We start from the raw sequence: 12,880 nt of genomic DNA on the forward strand, positions 1-12,880 counted from the left end.
TTTCATGTCAAACCTCGCTTTCAACATATCTTTTGTAGATTTAATCATAGTATCATTACTCCCAATGATAAGCATATCATCTACATAAAGATATAAAATCACATAACCTCCTGGCGTGTCCTTCACATAGACACATTTGTCACACTCGTTTATTTTGAAACCATTGTCAAGCATGACATGATCAAACTTTAAGTGCCATTGTTTTGGAGCTTGCTTCAAACCATACAATGATTTGACTAGTTTACATACTTTGTCCTCTTTCCCTGGAGCGGAGAAACCCTCGGGTTGCTCCATGTAAATCTCTTCATCTAAATCGCCATTTAGAAATGCGGTTTTTACATCCATTTGGTGAATTTTCAAATTTCGTAAGGCCGCGATTGCAAGAACCAACCTTATTGAGGTTATTCGCGTGACCGGCGAGTAAGTATCAAAATAGTCTAGACCTTCTTTTTGTCTATACCCTTTGATCACTAACCTTGCCTTGTATTTACCAATACTTCCATCAGCTTTCATCTTCCTTTTGAATATCCAATGATATCCAAGGGGTTTACAACCCGGCGGAAGATCTACTAACTCCCAAGTATGATTTTGCAATATAGAATCTATCTCGTTCTTAATCGCGTCTTTCCATTGAGGTGATTCCGCGGAGGTAACCGCCTTGTGGTAGGTATTGGGCTCACCCTCAACCATGTAGCTCACGAAATCAGGACCGAAGGATTTTTCAATCCTTGATCTTTTGCTTCGTCTAAGCTTACCTTCCTCAATTTCGGGTCGTTCATGTCTCTCATCATGAACAGTATCATCAATCGCTCTTGATGTACTTGCTTCATCAACGCTCTTGATGAACTCGCATGTGTCTTCCTTAAACAGGGAAACACATTTTTGAAAAAATCTTTGGTCCTCCACTCAACAATAGTGCCTTCATGTACATTGGGATTCTTGGACTCATGTACAAGAAACCTATGCACATTACTATGGTGTGCATATCAATGAATAGGCAATCCACGGTTTTAGGTCCTATCGTTAGTGCCTTTGGTGGCAGAACCGTCACCTTGGCAAGGCACCCCCACACTCGAATGTATTTGTATGAAGGTTTTTTACCCTTCCATAACTCATACGGAGTCACGTCCGTTTTCTTGCGGGGTATCTTATTCAAGATATAATTGGCTGAGAGAATAGCCTCCCCCCCACAAGTCATAGCTCACGCCTGAGCTAATCAACATGGCATTCATCATCTCTTTTAATGTACGGTTCTTTCGTTCCGCAATGCCATTTGATTGTGGAGAATAAGGTGGGGTGCACTCATGTATTATGCCACTTTTTGCGCATATGGTGAAACATATTCACCACCCCTATCACTTCGCAAAGTTTTTATTCTCCGTTTTTGTTGATTTTCAACCTCGTCTTTATACAAGATAAACTTGTTTATTGCTTCATCCTTACTTTTAAGTAAGTATACATAGCAATACCGAGTACTATCATCAATGATCGTGATGAAATACTTATTTCCACCTCTTGTGGAGTGGCTTTTAAATTGCACACATCGGTGTGGATCAAATCAAGGGGTTCGGCTATTCGTTGAACCGATTTGAAAGGCTTTCTCGTTAGTTTGGATTCAACACATGTTTCGCATTTATATTTTGAATCGATTTTAAAACATGGAATGCTATTTTATTTAATTAAACGTCGAATTGAATTAAAATTTACATGTCCTAGTCTACCATGCCAAACACAAGAATTAGAATTTGACGACTCAATCATGTAAATAGAAGTTGCAATTTTATTCATAGAATTTTTGACAACAATTACATTCAATTTGAACATAGCATTGTCGGCATAACCCTTGCCGACAAACATTCCATTTTTCGATAAAATAAATTTATCCGATTCAATCACCAAGCGAAATCCGTGCTTGTTGAGCATCCATCCAGAGACAAGATTCTTGCGAATCTCGGGAACATAGAGAACTTTGGTCAACGTGAGCTCCTTGCCAGAAGTCCACTTCAAGACCACATCGCCTTCTCCCATGATGTCTGCAGTCGCTTTATTCCTCATGTAAAGCTTCTGGTCACCCGCCGCCTCTTTGAAATTCTTAAAGAGTTGTTTGTCGCCGCAAACATGGCTGGTTGCGCCGGTGTCAACATACCACCCTTCGGGAGCGTCTCCCACAACGTTGACTTCCTCGATGAAAGCTGCTTCCTCGGTAATCATCGCCACGAGAGGAGTGCCATCCTCGTCCACCAAATGCGCACGCTCACGCTTCGATTTCTTGCACTGGTTCGCCCGGTGCCCCATCTCGTTACAGTTGTAACATGGTCCTTGAAAAGGTGGAGGCTTCTTTTTCACAGCCCCTTTCTTCACGCCAAGGTCCACTTTCGCTTTCCCTTTGTTACCTTTGCCTTTGCCCTTGTTGCCCCTTTGGAGGATTGACCGTACTCGACTAAGTTAGCCTTGGAAGAAACATCCACTAGGCTACCTTTTTGAGCTCTCTTATTGTCTTCTTCTATCCGAAGTCGAACAATAAGATCATCAATGGTCATCTCCTTTCACTTGTGTTTAAGATAATTCTTAAACTCAACCCAACTAGGAGGCAATTTTTCAATCATCGCTGCCACTTGAAATGTCTCACTAAGTGTCATTCCCTCAGCAAAGATGTCGTGAAGTATAACTTGCAACTCTTGGACTTGACTAATTACAGTCTTAGAGTCAACCATTTTATAGTTCCAGAAACGGGCGACAACAAATTTCTTTGTTCCTGCATCCTCCGTTTTGTACTTTTTGTCTAAAGACTCCCATAATTCTTTGGCAGACTTTATTGAAGAGTACACGTTATACAACGCGTTAATTAAACTGTTAAAAACATAGTTTTGACATAAGAATTCCGAATGCTTCCACGTATCTACCGCACTCAAAGTTTGAGCGTCGGTCTCCTCCTCTGCGTTAGTGGCTAGGGGAGCAGATTCTGTCAAGAACCTCGCAAGGTTCAAGGTGGTCAAATAGAAGAACATCTTATGTTGCCACCGTTTAAAGTGCAAACCCGAGAACTTCTCGGGTATTTCAGCGTGATTAGCCATGGTAGTCGCTCCTACCATAACGGACAAAGGCGTACCGGTAACCTTGCTCTATGACGGCGATGCCATTTTTTCTGAAAAATAAACTATGCTAAGTTAGTTTTTCGGAAATATTAATAATGCTCGCTCCCACTAAATTAAAGTTACGCAAAACTTTTTAATCTAAACTCTCGAATTAACCCATCGAATGTGTTCTAAGTCCAACTTTGAAAGGACCAAACAATGGGTTTTTCCAAGAGTTTAGCGTTAAAAAATCCGAATTGTAACCGGTTTCCGTTTCTACAAAGTCGCTCCTTTGAATAGAAACGGAAAAAAAAAATGTTTTTTAAAAACACAATCGCGTGAAACAAAACTAGTTTGAGCCACACAAGAATGTTTTGAATACACAAATGGTGATTTTTAAAAAATTTGTTTTAAGATTGTAGGAAATCGTTCGCGTATAAAATAAAGCACTTTTAATAATGATTACAATACAATGAATCAAACCTATCTAGTAAAGCAAGTAAATTACAATACGAATTACACCGGAAAAATCAAAATTACAATACAAGTGAAATAAAATAATGCAAGAAAGGTGTAGAAGAAGAATGGTGTCGTAGTCTTTGTGGCCGAGGATCGTGTTTTACACGGGGCCCTTAAAACAAATTCCGGGTCTCTCCCCGTTTTGTTTCCCATTGTACAACGGCCTAAGCAATATGTACTGCCGGGAAGGGCTCTAGCACCCGAATAATACCTTAAAGAAATTGATGAAGATGATCAAGAATGTTAAAATTTTTTAAGGAGAAAGTTAGGGAAAACACAAGAGAGAATGTGTTAATTTTGTGTTTTTTGTGTGTCTACAACCAAGGAGCTCCCTTGGTATTTATACTAGTAGAAAGTTGAAACCATTCAACCATCATTAACCAAAACTTTAATTTTTTGACTAAATTAAAGGAACCATTAATCAAAACTTTAATTTTTTTGACCAAATCAAAATTACAATACAAGTGAAATAAAATAATGCAAGAAAGGTGTAGAAGAAGAATGGTGTCGTAGTCTTTGTGGCCGAGGATCGTGTTTTACACGGGGCCCTTAAAACAAATTCCGGGTCTCTCCCCGTTTTGTTTCCCAGTGTACAACGGCCTAAGCAATATGTACTGCCGGGAAGGGCTCTAGCACCCGAATAATACCTTAAAGAAATTGATGAAGATGATCAAGAATGTTGAAATTTTTTAAGGAGAAAGTTAGGGAAAACACAAGAGAGAATGTGTTAATTTTGTGTTTTTTGTGTGTCTACAACCAAGGAGCTCCCTTGGTATTTATACTAGTAGAAAGTTGAAACCATTCAACCATCATTAACCAAAACTTTAATTTTTTGACTAAATTAAAGGAACCATTAATCAAAACTTTAATTTTTTTGACCAAATTAAAGGACATTTTAATGGCTTTGACTAATTGACTAACAACATTGAATAAAATAATTCAAAGTTTAAACATATATTTTTTTTTTGTCACAAAAATTTTCCAACAATAGCTACATATATTTCATTAATAGAGTCGTGTCATACTTTTCTAGATGAACAAAAGTATATAAGCCATCAACAATCCGAAGTCAACATGTTACAACCATAAAGCCATCAAAATTCCAACCTTATAACAAAGATTGTAGGTCGTTATGCAAGACATCAATAATTATCACAAAACATTACAAAACTTATATAAAGTATACACGGGAGATTTAGTTAATTAAATTGTAATTTTTATACATGAGCAGTTTAACTTAGGTGTGTAAAACGGTTGGGGCCATTTTCATAAATACAAATATTATATTGCTTAAAATCTTGATACGTGAAAGTATATTGACACGTAATTATCATTTATTGTATACGATTTTTTTTTAAGACACGGCATATTGATTATCTTTTCTTTACTCTATTGAAAATAAAAGAAAAACTAAAGAAAGTATGGGTTGTTATTTTACAAATGCCAACAAAAATAAGAAGTGCAAAAAGTCATAGTTGATTGATATGTGTTAACTGAGGACCAAAGGTAAAAGGGTATAAGAGTAATAATACATATTTTTTCTTTCCATATGCAAGTCACATGTCAATTCCTCCATCATTTTAAAGTGTCCATAACTTTTTCATGTAACATTATTTTCTTAAAAAAATTTCACCGCAAAAACAAGCATTTTTTATCTTTAATATGAGTATGATTTTGTTATATAAAAATTAAAAAAAAATTTACGTCATTGTTTCTTTCTGTTTGTCATTGTGTTTTTTTCGTCATTGTGTCTTTCAAATCATCATTGTGTTTTTTTTAAATGCTAATAATACGGTTGTGTAATAACAATACGTAAATATAATGATAAAATAACAACAAATTATCTAATACATAAAACTTACATATATATTACATGAAACGTAAAACGCAATGATAAATACATATAACACAATGACCTAAAACGTAAAACACAATGGTGAATACATATAACACAATGACCTGAAGCGTAAAACATAATGAAAACTACATATTACGCAATGACATGAACGTAATGCACAATGACTAAAACACAATGATAAGTAGAAAGACAAATGAATGAGCACAAAGACACAATAACAAACAAAAAGATACAATGACGTAATATTTGTTTTAATTGTTATTTTTAATATGAGTATTAATTGATTAACACAATGCATAGAAACAGTGGCGAAGCTTGGGCTTCGCCATGGTGGTGACCGAAGTAACGGACCCAAAAATTTTCGGGTCGGCGATTCAGTTCGTGTCGGTGGTTCGGCCGTGTCAGTGGTTCGGTTCGGGTCGGATCAAACAATATGACATCCATATATATAATTTTTTTCATTCATTCAAAACGATTGTTCTTACAATTAAAAAAAAACTAGACCTAAAATATCCATAATATGATAATAATACGAGGGCCAAGAGGAGGGTGAATACCTTAGAAGAAGAATTACAAAGCAGCTCGACGACCTTTAAGATTTTTGAAATCTTCAATTATGGATTCCGAATCAAATGTTTCAGCAATGTCTTTTTCTATTAAAACCACCAAGCTATTCGCGAGATACTCGTCTGACATCTTATTGCAAAGGCGATTCTTGAATATTTTCATTGCTAAAAACCCCCTCTCTGTTGTTGCAGTAGACACTGGAAGTGTCAAGATTAGCCGAACCACTCTATCAACCAAATAGTACGTCTCGCGTTTCTGAGTTTCCACATGACTCTTGCATAAATCAGCAATACTTGAAACACCACTTAGATTGGTATTCGTTGGCATTTCAAAATTAAAATTCTGCAATTGAAATTGTAAAAGAGTAATTTCCTACTCCGTGAAATCTTCAGGATAATACTTCTTAACAAGAAGACAAATCTTATCAACATCAATCTCTTTTGAAACTAAACTAGAACTAAGAGTTAACAACTCCATCGCGTTCTCATCGAATCTACTATTCAACTCTTCTAGTTGTTTGTCTAATGTGGATGTAAAGAGATCTACTTGGTAATAATGCTCAAATGTAACATGAAGATCTGTTTTACGAGGCCGATATCGAGTAGAAGTATACAAACCTTTCATATCCGGCATTTGTATGACATACTTGACACAAAAAAAATAACTTTTGAAAGAAAAGTCTCCCATCCATTGTTTCTAAATTCATTCAGATTAGCCTTTGTTGAAGAAACTAACTCCATGGCATTAAGAATATCTTGGGATTTCTTTTGTAATGGTTGAGAAAGTGTTTCAGTTTTTCCCAATACTTCCTTCATCAAGTGAAGAATAAACACAAACTCAAATGATTCCAAGTGATCGCACGCTGTATCAGCATCTCCACGTTGAGAAAAAGTAGTATGAGATAAGTATTCAACTATTCCTTGGAGAACAGCTCGAGTGGCACCAAACATGTCAATCAAACTACAAACGGAGTTAAAATGAGAACCCCAACGTGTATCACCGGCTCTTCTTAATGTCCTAACTTGATTCAATCCTGATCCCGATTTGATTTCACCCATTTCCAATAGCGTTTTAATCTCTTCTGCCTTTGCCTTTTGTAACTTATCATGATGCTTACTTGAAGCACAAACCACATTAATTGTGAAGACTAGTTTATTAAAGAACTTGTGTGTTGGAATAACTTCCCTTGATGCGCAAACCAAGGCAAGTTGTAACCTATGATCAAAACACAAAAACGTAATAAGCATAAGAGTATTCTAGTCAAACCAAAGAGGAAAGAGAAATAAACAAGTAATTAACCTGTGAGCAAAGCAGTTAACGTAATATGCATAAGGACACTCATAACGAACGAGTGCCTGTAATCCATTCCATTCACCTCTCATATTGCTAGCACCATCATAACCTTGACCACGGATTTTTTTATCATCTAACTATAATGCGAAAGTTGTTTCTACAAATGTAAGACCCCGAATCCCAGGAATCCTACAGTTGGTATACATACAAAATACTTAGAAAAATACTTAAACTCGAAAACAATTCATTCCATTAAAATAACCAATTCAGAGTATAATTCAGCGGAAAATCATAATTAATAAAAAAAAGTACCCAAAACCCGGGAATTATGCCCAAAACCAAGTTGAAATGTATTTGATAAAACTTTTAAAAAGAAATGTTTAATATTTAAATCTTCCATCCAAGTATGCCCTTCACCGTCCAAGTAGCTTCATGCACGTCCAAGCAGTAAGGCATCCTCCTTCTAACCTGAAACTCACACTAACATGCATACAAAGTCAATTTGAGTTGAGTGAGTTCAAGTTTTAATAAATAACATCAATAATTAATAATCATAATAGTCATTCCAAGGATTTTAAAAATAAATGGGATATATCAGCTAGGCCATAATCATCAATAAATAATCATCCTCATATATATATACATATATATATACACATCTTTATATTCGCATCCCTATATATATATATATCAACATCTTTATAATCACATCCCTGTATATACAAACATCCAAGTAATAACATCAGGGTCGAGCACACGTACAACCCAACCACGTAACATCTCATCCAACGTATGCAACACAAGGTAGTCATATACAAACATCCTTAGTCGATAACGACTAATTAACATCAGGGTCGAGCACACGTACAACCCAAACACGTAACATCTCATCCAACGTATGCAAACACAAAGTAGGCATACGTAACATCCGTAGTCGATAACGACTACTAACATCGCCAAATATTGGCCATACAATAATACATACGTACATACGATAATATCATCTCAAGCCCTACCCTATACAAGTAAGAGCATCCAAAATAATTTTAAACAATTCAACAAGTAAAATCGCTTAGGTGTGCATGCTAGCCCAAAATCTTAAAAGAGTAAAAAGGGGGGCATCATGAACTCACCTGACACAAGACACGAATTCACCACGAGCTAGATAATCCCTAAGAAATCCCAAAACACAAACACCTGTCGGTTTACATACAAGCATTATAATCGACATCGAAAGGACTCGTTTATCCTACGAGACGTTCTAACAAGGTTCGAGTTACCTAAAGCCTCGACCTCATCAAACTAAATCATAACAGCCCTCGGGGCCTTACATTCACCAACACGACCCTTAGATACTCCCAGAAATAAAGAATTCCCAATTTACCCCCGGAAGCACTAGGTGACACTAACACGCGCGTTTAAGAGTCGTTTAGGCCGTTAACATCCAACTCAGCCCCGTGTGGACCCAATATGATAAAATCACAGCCAACAAGTCCACACGACGCTACATGAGTCAAATGGGTTGGTAACTCGCAAGTACAACGCATCAACTATTCAATAAACGCAATTGCGCATTGTACCGACCCGTTTGAGTAACCGACAACCAATTCAGCCACATAACTTATAAAAATGATTTTTCAACAGTTCGTACATCAAACCAAGTTCCCCCGAGCTGAATTGGTCGTTAATCACTTCAACCCTTGCGTTAAACGTATCAAACTACAATTCTAGTCAACCGAACACTAACAATCAAGCTACAACTAGTTGACCCATCTAACGAACGCCAATGAACATGATTTTTAAGCATGATATACGGGACATACCTAGGAATATTGTGGTGCAAAAACTCACTTCAAACAGCCCCGACAAGAACACAATTGAACATCCACCGGTTAAGCCTAAAACGAACTTATCGATCAATAACAAGTAAAACGTGCAGATTTTAGCATGCGAATATGCATTTAGTTACATAGGATAACCTTTGAATAAATTATTAATTTTTTACCAGACTTTAATAAATGTCCTAGGTTTATAAAAATATTTTTCTAGTGGACACAAAAATTATAAAAATTCCTCCAACACAGCAAGGTACGTGCAGCTATTTTAGTGCGCAACAAAATGGTTTTATTTTTATAAAATTCATTACCGTACCAAATTAAACGATTTCAATTGGGTTTGATTCTTAGCTCAAAATATTAAGTTCCAAAAGTGGAACCAACTAATTTGGATTTGTTGAAAAAGAGTTATGATGTCGGGAAGACAGACCAGAATCCGTCATCCCGCATTAACTTTGACACTCGATCTTATAAATTCATTAAAACCATTCAAATCTAGTCCAAAAATTACATATTATACCTTTCTGGAAACTAGACTCAAATTAGAACATCATGGAAACAAAAATTGATCAAAAGCAATGGATTATCATCATGTTACAGACCCTACAATAAACATATATGAATCTGTCAGCAAACTGTTATCATCAAAACTCAACCCTAACGTGTTCGATAACGGGTTTAATGGTGAAAAAGACTTGCATGGACGTTAGACTAACCTTGAATTGAAGTTTTACATCCTAATCTTGGCTGCAAAAAGAAAAACGAAGGCTTTGAGCTGCTGCCCTGGTTGCGATCGGCTGGAACAAAAAGGAGGGCCAGGGTTTTGTTAACATATTATAAAAGTTACACTCTAGCTCCTTGAGTTGAAAGGATGCAGCAAATCTTGGATGAAAAGTAAGTTATTTTAACATACCGGGATGACGAGAGTGTCCCCGAGAAAGGCCAGATAAACCCCGAGGGATGTACATACTTTACATGCTTTTAAATCATTGAACCGAAATTAACGGGTGTTACAACAAACTTGTTTTCAATGTTGCTGATAAAGTATCCGTAACATGAACCGAATCCAAGAACCTTTCTTGTATCATCCCTTTTGCATCAACAAATCTCAAAACTATGGCCATTTTCTCCTTTTTCGACTCATCTCGTAACTCATCAACCATTACACAAAAGAATGAATCCCCCACTTCACTACAAATATGCTTTCGAACTTTATTTGCAATAATGCTAAGAATTTCTTTTTGAATATCACTCGAAGTATACTTTGCATTATAAGGAGAATTCTCTAATATAACCTTTGCAACTTCATCTTGATAAGAAGTTAGAAGTTTTATTAATCCAATCAAGTTTCCTCGATTTTTAGATGTAGAAGATTCATCATGTCCTCTTAAAGCACAAGCTTGAAATTTCAACCAACAAACTACATCAACAGTAGCTGTTAATCATAAATGGTTCTTCACTATTTCCTCTTGAGTATGCTTCAAAATCTGGGTGTCAACGCGGGCTTCTTGGTTCAACAAGTTTTCAGTGAATACCAAACAATTTCTATGTTGTGAAGTTTTAAGGTGGCTAAAGAATGCACATTTTTTCCCATTATAACTTTATTCCATGTGTCAAATCCTTTAACGGTAAATGAATCGTAACCATGGCTCACACTTGGTTTATCATTAAATAGATAACACAAAAAACAATAAGCACGGTGTGTTGTTGGAGAATACTCTAGCCAATTCGGGAACATTTTGAACCAAGCATATTGGAACCTACGAGTATGTCCCTTTGGACCATTATTTTTGTACTCTGTAAGTTGTATTTTATAAGGTCCTAGAGAAAGATAAGCCCGTCTTACTTGTTCCCTTAAATTTACCGGATGCTCCCACATTGGTTTTCGTTTAGCCGGGTCTCTTTCTAATTGGTTAGGATCCACGTCTTTAGCATTTGACTTAAGCTGTGGAGTTTCCGAATCACCATGATTTTCTTGTTGGTTTACTTGGTTAAGATTCACTTCATTAGTATTTGATTGTGATTGTTGTGGAGCTTTAAAATTAACCGACTCACTAGTTGAAGCTCTGTGACGTTTACTCGTTTGTTCATCATCCTTTTTTGTGAAAAACGAAAAAATTGTATCTTGCTTCTTCATGATTTACATAATTAAAAAGATTCAATAGATTAAGTTAGAGTAAAATTTCATCATACAATACCTATTACAAGCTTAATTGACTAATTTCCCTAAATCCCTAATTCACAATTACAAACCCTAATTTTACAATCATTGATTTAACAACACAATAACACAAAGGAAGAGCAGATAAAGTATTACCTTGCGGTGGTGGATGAGCGGCGGCGGTGGGGCGGTGGGTCGGTGGTGGTGGCGATTGGCAAACAGAAGGCAGAAGGGAAAGGGAAGCAGGTGAGGGCGTGCGTGAGACTTGAGGCTGATCCTTTTTTTTTAATTCCCATTTGTTTTTTGTTTATTATGTTATCTAACAATTTACAAAAAGCCCCCTCCAAATTTGAGTGCTATTAAAAACTAAGTTTTTTTTACAATTTTTATAACATTTGTTTATAAAAACCGTGATGTTTTATAAAAAAAAATCAAACGATAGGGTATTATATTTATAAAAAAAAATTTGGTGGTGACTGGTAGCTCTTTGGAAAAATAATTTGGCAGTGACCGCGCTTAATACCTATAAAAATTTTCGGAAAAAATCGCGAAATTTACCCTATTAACGGAGAAAACGACAGTGACCGGGGTCACTCCGGGTCCCTCTAAAGCTGCGCCCCTGCATAGAAAAACCCAATTAAAAATTATAATGAACAATCAATAACACAATATAAAAAATCCACCAATTTTTTTTTATTTTTATATAACAATATGATACTCATATTAAAGATAAAAAAATGTTGGTTATTATTGTGAAATTTTTTTTAAAAAAATAATGTTTCATGAAAAAGATATGGACGTTTTAAAATGATAGAGAATTGACATGTGTCTTGCATGTGGAAAGAGAAAGTCAACAAAAGTGGGCTATTACCTTTATGCTATTCTCATCAATTTATTTTTTTAAATTAATCTCCACCATTCAAATATAAAATAATGGATTAGATTACTTCGCACCTTCTCATTTTTGTTATCCTTTGTATTTTAACTTTACCCAATAAAATATAATGATTGTTTAATTCATTCAAAATTAAATTAAGTTAAAACTTAAATACAACTATACAAGTCTTATTTTCTTTTAGAGAAAGAGTGCTTCCTTCAAATAAAAAATTATTCTAAGATCCCACTAATCCTATAGTGTTTTATTATGTCATCTAAGTTTTAACTTAAATTAAGTGGTGGTTCGATCAACATAAAGAATTTTAATTTTTAGTTAAAAATATTTCTACATTAAAATTAAAAGCAAATAAAAATATTTTTTTTCACTAAAAGTAAAAATAAAGATTTTACCAATTTCAAAATAAAAATATATAACACAAAAAAATGAAAACATAAATAAATAAAAATACGACTACTCATTTAAGTCAAGACTGATATAGAGTCACAAGATGATCTAATCCGTTTGAATTAGAAAATGAGTATTTGAATCTTGCAAATTTAAAGGTAACATGTCATTATTTAAAATAGTTTTTACAAACAAATCATTTTATAACAACGCAAATTTTGTAAATTTTACATAGTTGATTTTCTTTTATAAATTAGCCATTTAAAATAATCAAAAGTACGTGAAAAGAAA

At 35.2% G+C, this 12,880-nt stretch overlaps 2 protein-coding genes across 2 annotated transcripts; both read right to left on the bottom strand.

The window, feature by feature from the left end:
• Positions 1-2,546: 2,546 nt before the first annotated feature.
• LOC143565397 (uncharacterized) lies at positions 2,547-3,074 on the bottom strand. Its single transcript, XM_077052384.1, has one exon. It carries the CDS (start codon positions 3,072-3,074, stop codon positions 2,547-2,549), a length of 528 nt encoding a protein of 175 aa, XP_076908499.1.
• Positions 3,075-6,390: 3,316 nt separating this feature from the next.
• On the bottom strand, positions 6,391-11,283 carry LOC143565408 (uncharacterized). Its single transcript, XM_077052391.1, has 5 exons — positions 10,911-11,283; positions 10,168-10,566; positions 7,318-7,420; positions 6,665-7,233; positions 6,391-6,596 (listed from the first exon to the last, which is right to left on the bottom strand). Exons 1-5 carry the CDS (start codon positions 11,281-11,283, stop codon positions 6,391-6,393), a joined length of 1,650 nt encoding a protein of 549 aa, XP_076908506.1.
• Between the last annotated feature and the right edge of the window lie 1,597 nt (positions 11,284-12,880).

This window comes from Bidens hawaiensis, unplaced genomic scaffold (assembly GCF_021521415.1).
Source record: "Bidens hawaiensis isolate Kalapana, Puna unplaced genomic scaffold, B.hawaiensis_p1.1 tig00001206_1, whole genome shotgun sequence".
Lineage (NCBI taxonomy): Eukaryota > Viridiplantae > Streptophyta > Magnoliopsida > Asterales > Asteraceae > Bidens > Bidens hawaiensis.